The sequence below is a fragment of the Manis javanica genome, chromosome 10, assembly GCF_040802235.1.
Source record: "Manis javanica isolate MJ-LG chromosome 10, MJ_LKY, whole genome shotgun sequence".
NCBI classification, from domain to species: domain Eukaryota; kingdom Metazoa; phylum Chordata; class Mammalia; order Pholidota; family Manidae; genus Manis; species Manis javanica.
Genome location: NC_133165.1, coordinates 88,717,944 through 88,736,993, shown reverse-complemented (window position 1 = coordinate 88,736,993; position 19,050 = coordinate 88,717,944). Strand labels below are relative to the sequence as shown.

Here is a 19,050-nt window from a genome sequence, read left to right as displayed (position 1 = left end):
ACACTCACTACTCCACAGGGGTAGTGAAGGATTCCAGAGCATCCTGGAAATGGGCTCCTGGGTCTCTCCCTCAGTGCAGTGTTTGACACCACTCTAAGCACAGGTCTGGAAACATAAAAAAGTACTGAATAATACCTGTCAATTTTCTGCTCAGAGCAATCAAGGCATGTGAACTGGAAGTGATTCAGGGAATCCCCAGAGCCTTCAAACCTTACAAGTCTGTAGTCTGAGAAACTCACACATACCCACACTCATTCTCCCTGTTACTGTCCCCATACTCTGGAGTGAAGGGGAGACAGTTTGGTCCTCTATCTCATCTGGACCAATCCAAGAGCTTCCACTGGCTTTCTCCAGGCTCATTCTGGAATCTCCCTTGCCCAAGTTATCATGAAGTGGGCCCCAGGCTCAGGTCTGCTGCCAAGCCATGACTTAAAAGCAATTCATGCTCTGGGAAGATGGGGTTGCTGTTTGTCCTAAGAACTGGATGATAAACTTTACCTTCCCGGTTAAGTCTCCCGCCATCAGCCCATGTCCCCATAAAAGAAGCTAGAAGGTTTAAGCAACTGCCACAAGGGGGCTCCCTTCACCTCCTTTCTGGTATCCTACTGAGGGGCAAAAGGGACTATATGTAGGTCATCCTCTTACCCAAGTTGTTCAGGGGTTAAAAGCTCCCTCCCCGCCCACTGGCCTGCCATCCAGCTAAAATCCTGTCCATGATCATTATTTTATGACATGCTGCAGCTCTAGAAGGTACCTATTTATTAGTATACAAATAAAGCACCTGGGAAAGGCATTAACTTATCAGTAACCTCAGTCACCAAGCAGAACTTGAGGAGCATAGGAGGAGGAAGTTATTATCTGATTTTGAAGAGTAAGTGGATAGGTTCAAAGCTTATGGGGTTGATAAACAGATGTCTGGTTGGAGTAGTTTAAGGGTTCCATAAGGGCAGAAGCATTGGTCCTTGAGGGTGATGGCTTATTTTAGTAACAGGAGGGGAGCTGAAAAGGAAAACTGGCAGCAGTAAGGTAAATGAATGCAGACGATATACTTCACACAAGTACTTGGGACTCTCCGACTCATTATGTGCCTAAACCCTGTCCCCATCCCACATCACGATGGGAAGACCTCTGTCCTCAAAGCTTAAGAAAGTGGTAAGAGTACAGAAGGTCTGCCTGGCTCACCCAGACCTTATCCACCAAAGAATGGGTAGCACCATCCCTTTCTTGAGCTGGAGCCAGATAGTAGTAGCAGGAGAGGAAGAGAAAAGCAGTGGGAGTGGGATGGAAGGGCAGAGGCTTGTCTTTTCCCTCAAGGAATTTGTGGCATCTCTGGATGAGGCTTGGCATTCTGATAAAGGGAAGCACGGGCCTGAAGTACAGGTGATGCAGGGCCTTCAGCCATAAGGAGGATCAAGTTCATTACACTACCTAGACCTTTACGCTTCATGCTTATTCACTGCCAAAGTCCAGAACTAGATGGCTGAGGGGACTCCAGTCTATAGAGGAGAGGACCCTGTTCCAGCTAGAAGCACCTGATGCAGGGCTGAGGAGATCTGAGAGTGGAGGCAGTGTGGAGCACTCCAAGCTCAGGACCCTCTAACCACTGACATCCCTACTGTCTGCCAACAGGTGATAAATATGGCTAAGTTCAGGGTTAAACCCTTTAGAACTAGAGGAGTGCCCGATTCCTCTCCTCTCCCCTCGGGGTGTTATGGGAAGTAGGAAGCCAAATGGAGGTGAGCCTTGGCTCCTCGGCAACTGAATGCTCCCCCAGGCAAGGGAAACCCTTACCCCGCTGCTGAGAGGAGGAGCCCTCTGGAGAAAGGGACCAGAGACAGGGCTACCCTCACCATTAAACCACTGTCCCATGACTGCCGCACATCAAGGATGAGGGCCTGCTCCAAAGCTGCATAAAACAAGTTTAATTTCCAACCAGGGTCACAGTCATCGCGTATCCCACATTTTGAGCAAGGATAGAGAAGGTGAGTTATTAAACATATACACAGTCTACATTCCAGAGGAGGAAAAAAGAAGTGAAAAACCGATTCAGAACTGCAATTACCACTATAACACTGCTAACAAACTTGGAGGTAGAGGAGAAGGGGGGTGATCCCCAGGGAGAAAAAAGGCTGGAACAAAGGAAAGCACAAAATTAAATCCACCAGAGGAGAGTCAGGGATGGAGTGGGCAGAAGTAGAACGAAACACCCAATCCCAAAAGAGCTTTTAGGTGAATGGGAATGTGTAAAGAAGGCCGGCCCCTGCCAAGGCCCTAACAGCCATGGATACTACCAAAATCACTTACTGCCCCCCGCTGGACAGAGCCTCAAGCTGCACCAAGGCATCCTCCAGGGCTGCTTCCTAACACCCTGGGTCCTACTGGTCCCTGGAACCCCAAACCACAAGTTACGGAGTGGGCCTAAAATGAGGAAACCCTAATGGGAACTGGCATCTAACTAGGGAGGTTCAGAGAGCGAGTGAGGCAGAAGATGCGAAGTCCTCACCAACCACAAAGACATAAAGTGGGGAACCAAAGTAGGAAAGAAACAAGGAAAAAGGGGAGACAAACAGGCAGCAGCTGTGACTGAGTTGAGAAGGCAAAAGAAAGCGTTCAGGGAGGAAGCCACAAGAGGAGCAGGGACAAAGAAAATCTGAGGAAACAGACAGGGGTAAAAGAAAGTATGGAGGGAAGCATCTGCGGGGTCAGGGGAGTGAACACAAGTTAAAACAAAATAGAAGCCCCAGTACCCCCGCCCTTGCCACCACACCCACAAACACACACTCACACTCACTCTCACACACACACACACTCCTAGAGAGCACTGTGGCCTGCACATACCCACTGCATCTTGGGTGACAGATCACTAAGAGACTGGCACTGAGGGAGACACCCCTGGAACCTCCCTTTCACAGTTCCATCTGGGGTGGGGGATACTGATCTGACTGCTGTGGACAAAGGTGGCAGGAGCCTGGACCCTGCGTGAAGGGGTCCCTCAGCCATGCTGTGGGGAACCCTAGGCCCTGATCTTAGCAAAAAGGTTACGGGCAGCCATCTTGGAGCTCAGGGCGCAGCCAGCACACACAGGAGCCCACAGAAAAGCCACGGCTTCTCAAAAACCTTAGAAGTCAGGACCCAGGCCAGAACCTCAGGGACAAGCACCCCCTGTAAAGAGAGACGCAGTAGCAGCAGCTTCTGAACAACTACATCCCACCAGCACCAACGACTGCTTCACAGTTGTTTCCTCCACTCCAACCCCAGATCCATTTGAGGGAACGGGGAAGAAGGCAAGGGCAAGTTGTCGGGATGGAGAGGGAAAGGACAGCAGGACAGTCTGAAGGTCTGGAAACAGAACAGGAAACTTTCATCTTTCAACACATCCTGGACTAGAGAAAGAGAGAAAACTGGAGAATAGGGGGACTGATATTGAGGTCTGCTATGTCCCCCCCACTCCCCTGCTCCCCATTAAACTACCCACCCAGCCCTGCTCAGGCCAGCAGGACTACTAGGGTGAGGGAACTTCTGACAAAGGACAGATGAACCACCCAGCCCCCAACATCAGAAGATAAAGGGCAGGGTGCGGAGGAAAGCAGGAACAGGATTGAGCCATTTGAGCCATGCTTCATCAACGCCTAAAAACAAAAGAGGATGAAGATGGAAGATCTGAGGCCCTCCCCCCAGTGCCCTAGGGGTCCCAAAACACACCCCATGATCTTGCTACCATCTCTTCAAGCTCCTGAGGAACAGATTTAAGGATGAAGGAAGGATCAGCTGAACACTCTGGGCTGATAAGACTGAGTGGGGTTCCTCTCTCCTTCCCACTAACAAGACAGGGCAGAATGACATCTCCTTGCAGTCATCTACAGATAAATGTCACTCCCTGTCCTATGCTGGGTAAAGAGAAGGGTATAAGGAAGATGGAGGTGGAAAATCCATCATCTGTCCTATCATCCAGGAAAACCTACCTGCAGAGAAAGGAGAAACCAGTGCAAAATTGGGACAGCCTTCCCTCCATCTTCTTCCCTTTACCTCACCCACATGGGAAGGGCAGATGATAGGCTACAGTGGGCAGTGTCCTGGCTCCAAGCCCTGAGCTGCACTCTCCCTTCTCCCTGGCCCCCACATATATATCTCTCTATACATGTATATACACGCGCACACATGCACGCACACACAGAGAGGCCCGTGCAATTTCCAGGTAGAACAGAGAGTGGCAAAGGAAAGGAAGGCAAGCGGTAGGAGAGGGCCTTGCAGGGAGAGGGAAAGGACTCAGATGCCAAGAGCACAGCAACCAGAGCCAAACCAAGAAAACGGAGAGAAAATACCCCACCCCACCTCCCAAACTTCAGAGGATGGGGGGGAGGGGCACCCCATGAAACCATTAACAATCTTGTTTTTGTTTTAAATCCAGTAAATTGGAATGATTCATCATCAAGACAGCAACTGAGGACTGGTCATGGGTATGGGGAGTGGGGGACGCAGGGGAGGCAAGGCTCTTGTTGGGCATGCGGACATGATACCCAGGGCCTTGGCCACAATGGCAATGCGAAGGAAAGGGTAGGGCTGGGGCAGGCAGACAACAGGTGTGTTGGGGTGGGTGGGGTGGTCAGATAGGGCTGCCTGGCTCATTTCTTGTTTTTGAGCTGATTGGCCAGCCAGTCCAGGCCTTCATACAGCCCATCCCCACTGGTGGCACAGGTGGCCTGAATGTACCAGTTGCGGTGACGTAGAGAATGCAGGCCCAACTTGTCTGTGATCTCGGCAGCGTTCATAGCATTAGGCAAATCCTGGAGTATGAGGAAGATACACAAAAAGGATCCTCAGGATCTTACAAAGGCTTCTAGAGAACCCATCTACCAAAGAGTATGTACCAGCACCCTCTCCTCCTCCGTTGCAGGAACCCAGAACAGATCCTGAGGACCTGTGGTGGGTCTAGTCATCTGAGAACCCCAGATCCAAGGGTCATTCCACTGTGGAGTTCCAAACCAAATATGGGGTTGGTAGGGCAGGGGAGAGGTGATTCAGACTGGACAAAGAGTCAGGTCTGTCTGACCGTAGGAGTGAAGGCAGTTCCACTAAAACAGACAGTAGAGAAGGTGAAAGAGGGATTTGAGGTAATGTAGCTACCAGGATGGAAATGTTGCTAATGAAAGCTGGGTAGGAGCATGAAGAAGCCAGCTACTCGTATTTCTCATACTTCCAAAATCGAAAGCATGGTTGCAGGGCTCCCCATACAATGAGCCCCAAGGCCCTGTGATTGCCACAGATAGGCTGCCCTCTCTAAAATCCAGAGGTGCAGAGAAGACTCACCTGTTTGTTTGCAAAGACGAGGAGCACTGCATCCCGCAACTCATCCTCCGCCAGCATCCGCATCAGCTCCTCCCGGGCCTCATTCACTCGCTCCCGATCGTTGCTGTCGACCACAAATATCAACCCTAGGGAGGCAGAGCATGGACTGCACAGAGACGAGAGATGAACTCCCTCCTCCACCACCAAAAGACAGCACCCTCCAAACATTCATTCTCTTTCCTCCTTTTCTCCCACCCCTACCAGCTGTAGCAGGCCAAGGGTTGGCTGTCCATAACCAAAAATGACAATCACACTTTCTGTTCACACCCAACCAACCCATGCCAGATCCTGGGCAATGTGTATGCCTTACCTTGGGTGTTCTGGAAGTAGTGTCTCCAAAGAGGCCGAATCTTGTCCTGGCCACCCACATCCCAAACTGTGAAACTGATGTTCTTGTATTCTACTGTCTCCACGTTGAACCCTTTGGAAAAAACAAGCAATGGTTACTTGGCCTCAAATACCAGGCCTGCAAACGGTACCCAGTGGGTTTGTTTCTGTTTCCCCTAGCCATGGCCATGATCTAATACAGGAAAGAAAGCTAAGGCTTCCTCAGACCTGTTGTTCCTTGACCTAGTAGCCTAAAGGCTAAAAAGAAAACCTAAGAAAAGTGAAGACAATGAGGAGGCCCAGTCAGGAGGTTCAAAATCGCCTGGGTAACATAAGCTAACTCTTCCCACTCCTCTCAGTCTGATTCTTCCTCCTGCAAGAAATGACTCAGCCCCACTCCCATGCCTTGGCCATCAGAGTCAGCCACAGCTAAGAAATGGGGCCTGCAAGGCACAGTGAAAAAAAGAAGTGAGCTATAGTCCTGCAGCCCCACATACAAACCAGCTGACAATGCTGATCTGGAGCCCCAACTACAACGCAAATGTTCTCTCTTCCACAGGCAGGTCCTAAGCAGGATTAGGGCAACCGAGGATCTACCCTGAAGCAATTCCAGGCCTCTGGCAGGAACATCAAAGCCCTTCACCTGCTTTCCAAACAACACAGAAAACAAACCAGCTCCATGCCTGAGGGCAACCACTGAGTAACAGGCCGTGGAAGTTCCCAAATCAGAGAGGACCAGGGTAGGTGGGACAAACGGTAGGCCCAGCACCTGCTGGTAAGCTAAATAACCATACTTCTCTGAACTCCACAGACTACGTGGACTTGCCTGCTGGCCAGGTCGGGGATCTAGGAATAGGCCCCAGCCTGGCTCAGCTGCTGGCTGCTGGCATGAAAGCCTACATCCAAGCTGAGCCCTTACCAATGGTGGGGATGGTGGTGACGATCTCCCCCAGTTTCAGCTTATACAGGATGGTGGTCTTTCCTGCGGCATCCAGACCCACCATCAAGATGCGCATCTCCTTCTTCCCAATCAGGCTCTTGAGAAGGTTTCCAAAGATATTCCCCATGATCACAGCAGCTGCTTTCTGAGGACAGTAGGGCCCAAATGGGGGCAGCGGCAGTCCAGTTTCGGCCTGGTCTCTGGTATGGAGGACCTGAACCTAGAAAAAGAAATGTAAACTCATTATCACCACCTGCTTATCAGGATTTCATGTAAATGGGATTTGTCAAAGTCAGGCAGAAGTTCATTCATGACAAACCAAGAGCCTGAGAGGACTATGAAGATCAAGTCCCACTAAGACACATCCTGAGCCTTTGGGAGAGAGAAAGCACTGAACACTCAGGACCCCTGCTCTGCCAGTAATTTACCCGTGTGACTCTGGACAAGTTATTTCACCTCTTCATATCTGCACCTGTAAATAGGGGGGTTGGACTAGATGGTTTTTCAAGTCCCTTTGGTTCTGACATTCTATACTACATCCAAGGCATTGCAAGATCATTAATGCCCCTCCCTCCAGTAACTTATCCTAAGACTTCTGGAAAGGGTGGGAAAGGAGGGAGTGGAATGAGGAGTGGCTCTTTGTGGCTCCCGACAAGGTTCAGGCTTGCCAGGTTCCCAAGGTTTATGCTCCCTGCTCTAATCAAGAAACTGTTTCTCCCCTTCCTGTATTTCTGCAATTCTACCTTCCCTCTACATACCAAAACTAATGAGGAAGAAATAAGAAAGCAGCACTACTAAAAGGGGCTGAGTCTTTCCACTCTTAAATGCTGGCAGCTGCACAAATGGTGCCCTGTTCACACCATAGTGCAGTGAGTGCTGGGAGGTGAGAAGGTTGAGAAGCCACACCCCTCATTCCTCAGCCAGATAAATCTAGGCTCACCATGACCCATCCACCCATCCTCGGACCCGACTGGATCAGACCGCTGCTCCCCATGGTCACTGCTACAAGGCAGTCATGTCATTTCCTGCTTCTTCTTCACCCGCCTCGGTGTATTCTCCACATAGCCAGACCGACTGAGAACCAAAATCAGGTCGTGTTACTCCTCTGTTCCTCTCCTGGCCTGTATCTATCTCCCTTTCAGTAAAACCCCAGCTGTACCATGGCCTATAAGGTCCTGCGCCGTCTGTACTCCCCCTGCTTCTCTCATCAGGCCTCCCAGGACTCTCCCTTGTGCTTACTCCATGTCAATTCCCCTATACTTTCCTGCCTCAGAGCTTTGTACTTGATATTCACTCTGCCTGGAATGCTCCTCTCCCAGATAACCCTCATGGAGTACTCCCTCACTTCCTTCAGGTATTCTGTTTGAATGTTGCCTTGCAAAGCAGCCTTCCATAACCACCTGTAACACACACTCTCTACCCCTTTACCCCACCTACTTTCTTCACAGCATTTACCATCTGACACATTACATATCTGCTTCTTGCTGAACTGTTTTTCTCCTCCTACCATAATGTCAGCTCCATATCTATTCTGTTCACTGTTGTGTTCCCAGTCCCTTGAATAGTGCCTGGCACACAGTAGTTGAACAACTTAACTCCCAGAGTCTCTACAGATCTCACTAGCAGCTTACATAAATTGGCAGCTTATGCCTGGTACATGGTGGGCATGTAACAAATACCTGCTGAACGAATGAAGGGGACAGTAAGAGCCACTGTGAAGGGACAAAATGCCTCTCTGCCCCATCACTGCCCCAACAGACAGAATCACAGATTCATTCAGTCCTTCTCTTCTTCCCTCCCTTCTCTATGGCACAGGACAGCCACAGAAATGCCTTTTTTGAAACAACAAAGAAATGGGGGTTCAGAATCACCCGTGCCAGCCAGTTCTCTGTGCCTGCGGGAGACATGCGTCAGTGGGCAGCTTATTCAGCAATCACCATATGCCAGCTGCTGGCATTCTCTATAGAGTCTGGGAACCAGAAAGACACACACACACACACACACACCCCAAAGCCAGCAGGCTAAGGAACAGGTCAAGACAGAGTGCACCCAAACCCAAGAATGTGAAAGATGGATGGGGAGGAATCCTATTTACAAGCTACAGCATGGGGGTTTGGTGGGAGTTTAGTTGCTTTTTCAAAAACTATTTCAGGTTTGTTTGTTTGTTTTCCTATTCTCCTCAGTTTCCAGCAAATTCCAGACTTGTACAAAAGAGCCAGATCAACAGCCCCTGGAGACCAAAGTACTAGTTTGTCCAAAAAAACAGAAACGAGTGCTTTTGGAGTGTTTCATCTTCAAAGGCCTCCCCAGACATCCACTAATGAGCCAGGCGTGGTGCTTCTGGTAGGATCCCCAGAGGAGCCCTGCCTCTGACCCGGAGGGCTGCTACTCCAAGGAGAGGACCTGGCTCAACTTCAGGGCTCAGCTGCAGCCAGGTGGCCCGCCAGCCATCCTCCCTGCCCATCCTGCCCCAACCCACCCAGGCAGACAGATCTCCAAGGATCCCTGAGGCAGGAGGGTACCCCTGCCCAGCTTGTTAGATCAGATCCCTCCAACCTTCGCAATCTGTGGTAGTCAGTCTTCTGGTCCTGCCACCACTACCTCTAAAAACTGAAACCTTCCCCATGTCTTCCTAGTTTTTATCTTGTCTCCTGTTCAGGTATCCTTTCCTTCAGCTCCAGATGATATTTTGCTTTAAAGTTTAGATAACAGGCTTTGGCCCAGATTCTGAATTGAACTTATACCACACATTTATCTTGCTGTCCTTCACGACCAAAACTATTTTCAATTAGTGATTACTAACCATGAGTACAGCAGTGGCTGCAAAATATCCCTTCCCCCAGCACATGCATCCACCATCCTTCAGTTTCTTGGCTAAGCTATGATGCTAAAGTCTTGATTCAAATGCTGATCCCAGTATTATACTTACTTCCATTTGCTAACATGCTGTATCAAGGCCCCTGAATTATCTGAACCATTCATGTGGCACTTGCTACCTTCTGGATCTTTTATCTGTTTTTAAAGGTCTATACATTTATTAGCCCCTCAATTTAACCATGTATTCTCCATGGGCAAGGGCTATGACTTTTATTTTGGATCTGTCCTCACTCCCAGTACTTAGCCGACTGTAGGAGTTCAATCAAGACATTGGCTGATTTAACCCTAATCTTTATCTCATTTCTTCCATCCTAGCAGTGTTTGGTGTCTCTGTGTAAGGCACAGATGGTTGCTGAGGTATCCTGTCAATTTGGACACATATCTGACACCAAGACTGGTTTGGGAACCATGAAAGGACTAGAAGACTAAAACTCATGTAATAGTCTTTTGCCATTTTGTACACAATGGAGCTGATGGATAACTCATGAAATATCCAAGTAGTTCCAGTGGGTTGCCTGGGGCAGCCTAGGGCCCTAAAATTAAAGGACATTATGACTCCTCTTTAATATAATCAGGAGTTTGACTCAGAAGAGCATTCCAAAGAGGGTGTCAGCTTTCCTACGAGTCTTGGCTTTATTTGTCCCTATTAGCAGATAGCATGCTGCTCCTACCACCAGGATGGTGGCAATTTTCAGCTTTGTGTCATGAACAAAAACCTTTGCTATCTAGCTCTTTTACTTTTTACCATAATGCATTCCTAGGAAAAGCTCTGGGAAGCAGAATAGCAAAAAACAAACAAACCCTGGATTGTTTTACTAGGTACTATATAGCTATAGTTACTCTCTTCTATCACAGATGGCACTCTTGTGTGGATAAGGCAAAATGCCAGGGTTCCATGGCTGGTAGAAACCAGGAATCAGCAGTTAACACTGAAGGTGAACGGCTCAAGATGAAAAATAGAATACAGTAGTATCTCTGTTAACAAAGAGGGTATCTCAACGTTCTATTTCACAGTCTCAAACTTTTTATCAGTGGTAAAAACAGCAATAGACTTTAAAAATATGTTCCAGTACAATCTGCGTGGGACACCACAGGAGTTCAATGAAGCCCTGATGGAAGCCTCATTCCAGGATGTCCTCACTGAGGACTACTTACTGCCTCCAATCGCCACCCCCCCACCCTGGGGGGGACAGCTGCTGCTGTGACTGCCCATCCATGTGGCCTGTGTGTGTTCCAGCAACATCCCTGCCTCACTCTCCAGGTGCTTCTGAGAGTCACAGCTTCTCTGCCACACACACTCTCCCCACCTGACTCCTGTGATTAACTCAGGCATGTGTCCTGAGACAGCTCTGAGGGGGCTCCTGATCTCACACCACCTCCTTCTCTTCAGGCTGCATGGATCCAGGGAAAGGAAGGCCAAAGTCTCTCAAACCCTCTGCTACCAGGAAATTGCATTAAGAGCAGCTTTGCTCCCAGATACTTTTCAAATTGAGATATCACTAATAGAGATGCTATTTTTAGCACAGTCATTGAAGTAGACATATAAAATTTAAGGAAACAAAGCAGGATCTGCCTGTATTTAGTTTCCTTAGTACAGCTGGCTTGTGACCTCTGTAAACTTTCTAAAGTTTTGTCTCAAAAGTACTATAATCAGCACACAAGAACTCCTATATTAATATCTCAATGACTTCTACTGGACTCAAAGATTTCCCAAAGCCAAGAAAAAGCTTCTGATATCAGCTTCCATCCATTCATTAAACATTTATTGAGCATACTCAACTAGGAGTACAGAGAAGAAAATTTTCTGCCTTCATGGCATTCAGCGGATGGAAGAGAAAGACTAGGAAACAAAGGACTACAAACCAGCGTGAGAATACATGGGATAAGCACATAGTATTATGGGGACAGAAAGCTAGAGCAGTTAATCAAGACTGAGAGGTAAAGGATGATCCTCAGACATGATTCTCAAGTCACACCAGAGCTGACTCCTTAAGGAAGAATAGGAAGTCATCAGACAATAAAGAAGAGGGAATGGGGAATAGGGAACAGCACGTGCAAGGCATAAAGACTTGAGATAGCACTTGTTATTAGGCAAGGCCAGGTGCAACTAGGACCTGGTAGTTTATTTGGATGCAGCATGGTGAGTAAAAGGAAGTAATGAGGGTGGAAAGATAAGGAGGGGCTAGATCATGAAGGGCTTTAAAGATCATACTGAGTAAACATGGTCAGATATGTGCTTTAGAAAGACTGTTCCAACAGCAGTCCAGGGAATAAATTAAATAAGGGAAAGATTAGAGGCAGAGAGACCACTTGGGAGGTATAATAACAGAGATGAGAAGTCAAAAGTTCTCACCCAGAGGGGACAAGAGAGAGGAGGACAGATTTGAAGCATCAAAATAGTAGAATCTACAGGATTTAATGACTGATTACATGTAGAAAGGGTAGAAGAGTCAAAGATGATTCCCAGGTTTCTGGCCTGGGTGCTGGACAGGTAATACAAAAGGAACAGATCTGAGAGTGAAGATGCATTTAAACACTGATTTTAAGGTGCTAAAGTCTGAAGCTCAGGAGCAAAGTTTGGGCTGAATATTTGGGAGTTATCTGCACTGATGGTTAGTTGAACTATAAGAGGGATGATCCAGGGTGGCAGCAGTTACTGCCTGCCTTTCCCTTTCTTTCTTCCCCTTTGTTCTTAACAGAACCCCTAATTTGCTCAGATGTCGGCGGAGGCATTACGGCGGTGGGGAGATATCCTTCCCCAGCCCTAGGATATAGGAAAACTGATCAGCCTTAGGGATGTGTGCATTCCATTTTCCTTGCCAGGGACAGAGTCATGAATGATCCTGTATTAACTCTAGCCAATAGGATGTGGAGGATGTTTGCTGGGAGCATCTGGGAAAGTTTTCCACAATCTTAAAAAAGGACATACAGCAATGTTCTCTTGTCCAGTCTTTGGATGTTGATGTAGGAGAATGAGATACTGGAGAAATTCAGATCATGAAGCTACAGACAGACATAACTCTATGATGTCAAAGCAGAAAATGGAGAAATTTTGGGTCCTTCAATAACACTGCCAAACTGGTGGATTAAAAAAAAAAGTATTCTAGTTCCTAGACTTCTGTGTGCATATGGTAAAATACACATTTTATATTTTTAACCATTTTTAAGTGTGCAGTTCAAGGACATTAAGTACATTCACATTGTGCAACCATCACCACCATCCATCTCCAGAACTTTTTCATCTTTCCAAACTGAAACTCTGTACCTATTAAACATTAACCTCCATTTCCCCTACCCCCTCATCCCCTGGAAACCACCACTCTACTTTGTTTCTATGAATTAGGCTATTCTAAGTACCACATGTAAGTAGAATCATACAATATAAGTCCCTTTTGTGTCTGGCTTGTTGCACCTAGACCTCTTGTTATATGCTTTTAATAAGTCATTGTTTAAGCCACAGGTGTGTTTTCTATTTTTGCTACTGATATAGCCTAACTGATATATCTTGGGAAAGTGTATACAGTGGGACAAGAGAAAAGGCCAAAGGCAGAAACCTGGGAGCCATCAGCAACTAAAGCAGTGGGCAAAAAAGGAGGCCAGGAAAAAGAATAAGAAGCAACCAGAAGAGTTGAAAGGGAATCAAGAGAGTAAGACATCATAGATACCAATGAGAAAAGAACATTTTTAAAAAGGAAGGAGGGTTAAAGGCTACAGAAAGGTCAAATTAAGATAAAGTCTGAAAGTTCAAAGCCTTGAACTTAGCTACTAGGTAATCAATGATAACTTGTTATAGACAAAAACATGTCTAACTAAAATTAGGCTCCACTTGACTCATTTGGCAGTGTTGAGGCTCAGGCCAGAATCATTATGCCCATTTCCTTTCTAGTCCCAGAAGACAACTCCAGTACTCCAGGGTAACCTGAGGGAGGCCATAGTATGAAGGGAGAAGGATCCTAAATTGCCCTGTCTAATAGAGATCCAAATCCTGGAAAGGGTCTGGCTTTTCCCATGGACAAACCTCAGCAAGCAAGTCAGAGTATGAGTTTTCAGAATACATGGCTGAGCCAGAGAAAACAGTGACCAGATGAAAACTAGACTTATCTGTTTCTTTGGAACATTCTGTGGCACTCCTCTCCAAGCAAAACTTCCAGCTTGTGGTATCCTTAGAATCTGACCACCTTACAACTGCCCCATCTCCTGATACTCGATGGCTGCTCCAATGCCCACATCTATAGCTTTAGATATCCAGAACACTACACTTTCCTAATTACAAAATCACTGAGATTCCATGAATAGTCTGCTGAAGGTCCTAATAAACCTTTTGCCCCCAATCTGGTCTCACTGTGCACATCAAGATGAAAGTGAACAGACGAAACAGGAAGCCATGATTTAGACAAGGCCACCACTGTAGAGATGCCTAAGGATACAGAAGACAGACAACTGCTTACCTTAAAGAGTAAGAGCTGTCTGTAGATCCCTTAGCAACTCAAAAACACTTCTTCTCTAGGACTTACCACAGCATGTTTTATTCACATTTGTCTGTTTTGCTTTCCAGTGCTGAAACTTCCTAAATAATGTGCCTTTAATGCATTACAGGTCAGCTGCACATCCCATCCAGTACATCCCATCAGTACTGGATCAGTACTAGGCAGAGAGCTTAGGATGGCTAGAGCCCATGGGCCACTCAGCTCAGGTTGCAAGAAGTTAAGTCTGTCTCACTGCTGTCATTTTTTGTGCATGCCATGAGGAATGTGGGAAATACTTCACTAGACTATGAGCCCTTGCCAGCAGGGACCGTGCCACATTTAGGTTTCATGTCCCAGCATCCAGCACCATGGCTAATCTGTAGCTAGTGACTGACATGCTTGTTTTTGAGGACACGGTTCTACCGATGGCACCAAAACATTTGTGAGGTGGAGGAAGACAATGTTCTATAGGTGATCCCCGATGCTCTTCCTCCATCGGACAAACTAGAGAAGTGGTTACCATGTTTTCAGAGCTCTAGGGTTCTCTGTATGGGATTTAGAGGCTGCCTAGGGGAAAGGAGGACCAGATGAAAGCTCTAATTATGCTCCCCCACTGTCCACCACCACCAGAGCAGCTCTACTTTTATCCATTTTATGTATTAGAATTCAAATACAATTTTATATAAGGTTCGATTACTTAATTAAAAAGGGAGGGCAAAAACCACCACAACAGAGAGCAAATGTTCTGCATCCTAAATCATGAAGTTTAAACATTCATGCTTGACATTCTTGTGTATATGTTCAGAAAGAAACGGTTATGTCAAGCTCTCACCAGTGATGGGAGAGCTAAAAGGTACCCTGAGATCTGCCACATCCAGCCATCTCATCTTTTTTCGGGATATGGTGATAATGGCAGATCCCTGATATCTCAAGCCCTTTTCCATATAATACAGAAGAACCTTTGCAGAAGTCCATGACAAAGCTCTAACACCTTCACGGTGTCCCTACCTCAGTCAGTGAGTTCTTTCCCATGGCTACAACACAAAGCCTTCAAACATTTGTGGAACTCTTTCCAAATGTTTCCCATGTCTTTTCATTACCCAAAAGCTTTATTAGCACTCTACCTGTATTTGCCACAGATGTTGGAAAAGGCAGACAGAATTACAGATATCACAACTCTGGACCTTAATAGAGTACATTCTGAAACATACTCAGAGGCAGACATTTAAAGGAGATATGACTAAATGAAAAGAGTGGCCCAGGAAATGGAGGATGCTCCATTTGGGAGCCAGGAATCTTAAGTCCTTGACCTAGGTCAATCAGAGTGTCCTTCTATAGAAGAGTCAACCATTGCCTCGGAGTCACGCTGACTGTTATAACACGAACACTGTTTTTGAGCCCCACAGCTGCACCGTGCATCCAACTTGATGGTTCAGGGCCCCTGCCTTGCTCCAGCTTAACCTCCCACTCAGGCAGCAGGAGCTGCCTTTGTGAGGCTCATGCTGAAAAAAAGACTTCACTGCTCAGAAGCCTACGACCAACACAGAAAGTCATGGTAACGATCATCCCTCTACAAAGGCAGCAAGATTTTCTTTTGTAAGCCTCTCGTGTAAGACATCCCTGAGTGCTCATATTATTATTACTATGATGATGATGATGATGATGATGATGATGATGAATAGCAGCTAACATTTACTGGGTGCTTACTATATGCTTTGTATAATACTAAGTGCTTTACATGCATTATTTCATTTAATTCTCATGTCAACACCATGAAGTAGGTATTATCATCAAAATCTTAACAAATATGGAAAATGGAGCTAAGAGAAGACAGGTAATTTCCCCAAAATCATACAACTAGTAATTAGCAGAGGCAGGATTTGAACCCAATTTTGTCTGATTCCAACATCCATACTCTTAATTACTACACCATTTTGCCTCTAAAGTCACCTGCAACGAAAATGGTGAGGAGAGCCAAACACAGTGATATGCGTTGTCTCAGGCCTCTTGGCATCCGTTTCTAAAGGCATATGGGGAAGCAGATTCCAGTTTCCCTCTGTAATTTACTCAGTTTTAACCAACCTGGTTTTAAAGAAGTTCCTCCTTCAAACCAACAAATTCCGCCCACTGTCCCCTGAGTCCATTTTCTTATTATGACTCCAGTGGAAAAGAGAGTTAGCAGAGATGAACATACAATATGACTCTTTGTGCACTAAAGACTTCACTTCCACTCTTTCCAGCATGCTGTCTGTCCTCCTTTATACTTGCAATCAGCTCAATAATAGCAGCTACAGTTCACTGGCACCAATTTTGTACCAGGCAGCACATACATACATTGGCTCCCTCCTCCATCCCCAGGATCCAAATTTTCAGACACTTTGAAGGACTTCCATCTAATGGAGAGATCCCCCTTTGTCCACAATGGGGAAGCAGGGGATCTGGATTTCAAATAAATGACTGTGTTCTAATTCTGTATACACACACACACACACACATACATACATACATATATACTGGTCTTAGCTCCCATTAGCCATGCTTGTTTTGTGCCTCTTAGGAAGGTGACCATGACTTCTTCATTACAAAGGCTAAAGGCCTTCCCTCACCTAGCTCTCTCCAGGTACTCTCCCTGACAGCCACATCATCTCTCTTAAACTAGTCAGAAAGCTTGCTGAGTTCTATCCATTCGCATCCTGTATTCATCATGAGTGCCTACTGTGTGCATAAGCACTGTGGGAGATACAAGATAAGCTCCAATTCTGCACTCAAAAAGCTTTGTCTCTTAGGAATATCAAGATATACACTCAAAAAAATTTGACTATGTAAGGTAATAATTCTATGCTGGAGGCAAGAGGCATGTGAATATGTGAAACAAGGGGCTCTTCCAGCTGAATCCAATGTCAATGATTTATTCTGTGATGAACTCAATTAGTTTTTTTCTTAAAATGAGCTTTTACAGACATGTTATCCACACTCTGGTCTAATGTACAATGGCCAAGTCACTGCCCCACTTCACAATAAGTGGAGGCAGCCCAAAAACAAGCTCCAGACAAAAGGGCAGGAAGACTGTTACCACCTAACAAGGGAGAAGAAGTATGCAGAGACTAGATTCCGTTCTGTTGCACTGACCCAAGCAATCAGACTCCTGCAGCAGATCTCCTACCAATAAAACATTCATACCATAGACCAGGGGTGACCCAATCCAAGAGCAGCAGAGACAGGTTTTAAGTTACACCTCCCTCACCCGGATGACCTCACTATTTCTTCTCACTCCTAACCACATACCACATTCCTCCTGGCCTGGCCAGAGGGATACCGGCAGTAATACAGCCCAGAAAGAGGGGAACTCCCCAACAAGAGGAGCTACCACTTTGCTAATCAAGTGGCCCGTTTTAAGAGAGAACTCCCCCTCCCCCTCCATCCCTCAAACACTGGCGTAAGCAATGGCTCCATTTTCTGTTCCGGGAATCCTGGTACTTCCTAAAGAAAGAAAGAGGATTGGAAGACACAAACTCAGAAGAACCAGGGACAAGATGCTCCCTCCTCCTGTGAGACCGCCCCCGCTTCGCCTGGAGGAGGAAGGCACCACCTCTCTTCCTCAAGCAAGATCGGATCCTCCTCCCCCTTCTAACTCCTCTCCTCCCGCTCCCCACCTGCTGCCTTATTTCCTACAAGCGATTCCCAAGACCAAAGGCGCAACCTCCACCAAACTAGTGCCCCTGGAGTGCCCCCATAGCCTGCCCAGCACGTTAATGCCTAAGCCGCCAACGTACCCCTGCCCCACGATGGGGGGAAGGGGTGGTCACCGCGGCAAGGTTTCTCTCCAATCTATCACTAAAGGGGTGAAGGGGTAGAAAAAGCGGCATTCTCTAGTCTTTTAATAGGAAGAGGATACAAAACAGTCACCACCGCCCCCGCATCACCTCTCCCAGTACTGCTTTCCTCCCCAACCCCGACCCCTCGAAAGACCACCTTGTGCAGGCGAGGGGACCCTAACTGCAGCCTAGGTCGCCCCCTGTGCGAGGCGGAGGACAAATCCGTGTGGGTCCCCACCCCCGCCCCAGCTCCGCGTCCTTCAAATGAGAGGGCAGGCTTGAGGTTGGCCCGGCGCCCCGTCTCCGAGCTCTCCATGGGAAAGACCACAACGCCTCAAGCCGGGCAGTGCCGGCCAGGGGCGGGGGGTGGGGGGTAGGAAGTGGGGGCTCTATCTGCAACCCCATCCCCAAGCCTCTGCTCTACAGCGGCCCCCCTTCCCTCCCCAGCCCCTCACCTGTTCCTGCTCCCAGCTCAGCCGCTACGACCGCCGCCTCCGCCCCCGCAGGTTCCGCTCGGCTCTCGTTCTTCTCACTCAGACTCCCACAGCCGATTTCTGCACCGCTGCTCCCCCGGCCCCGCTCCCTGGCTCCCTCCTTTCTTCCCTCCACCTAGCAGCGGAAGCCGCGACCGCGACAGGAGCTGTGCTGCGAACCCCCACCCGCAGACCGGGATACTTCCCACCTCCCCGATCGCGCGAGAGCTGCGCGGCTGCGAGCGGCAGTTGTCGCGAGATCCATCACCATGGCAGCGACTGCTGCAGAGGCATTCGGGTGCCGGAGCTGAAGCCCGGGCGGGGGGCAGTTGTGGGGGCTGGCGGCCGCAGGTGGCGGAGGCGGCAGCCTGGGTATAGGGATGAGGCAGTGGGATTAAGCTCAGAATCTGGAGTTTAAGGACTGAGGTCACGCGTGTTGGCCATACTGGAGACGGGTTGCGCGGAGAGGCCCGGGGGTTACTTGGGTAAAGCCAGGAGCTGAGTTTGAGTGTACAGCCCTTGCTGTGACCCACTTACTCCTCCAGACCTCATCTTATTTCTTACCTAGGGCTAGCTGCATGCCGAGAGAGCCCTCGCTACACCAGTGTTGCTGCTCACGACTCTTAACCGAAGACTAATTACTCAGGGGTCTGTAAAGATCCTTTTCCATAGGGAAGTAGAGAGTGATACGTTTAAGAGACTGCAGGAAACAGCTGGACTCTGGACCAGTTAAGAAGTTGGAATGTGAAAGGCATGGTTGAAGTCTAACTTTCAGGGGTGTGGTTTGAGGCAGTGTACCTAGATGA

The 19,050-nt window shown here is 47.8% G+C and overlaps 1 protein-coding gene across 1 annotated transcript; it reads right to left on the bottom strand.

Moving 5' to 3' along the window:
* Positions 1-1,907: 1,907 nt before the first annotated feature.
* Positions 1,908-18,444, bottom strand: ARF3 (ARF GTPase 3). Its single transcript, XM_017639967.3, has 5 exons — positions 18,227-18,444; positions 6,593-6,833; positions 5,657-5,767; positions 5,308-5,432; positions 1,908-4,784 (listed from the first exon to the last, which is right to left on the bottom strand). Exons 2-5 carry the CDS (start codon positions 6,738-6,740, stop codon positions 4,623-4,625), a joined length of 546 nt encoding a protein of 181 aa, XP_017495456.1. The 5' UTR covers positions 6,741-6,833; positions 18,227-18,444; the 3' UTR covers positions 1,908-4,622.
* Between the last annotated feature and the right edge of the window lie 606 nt (positions 18,445-19,050).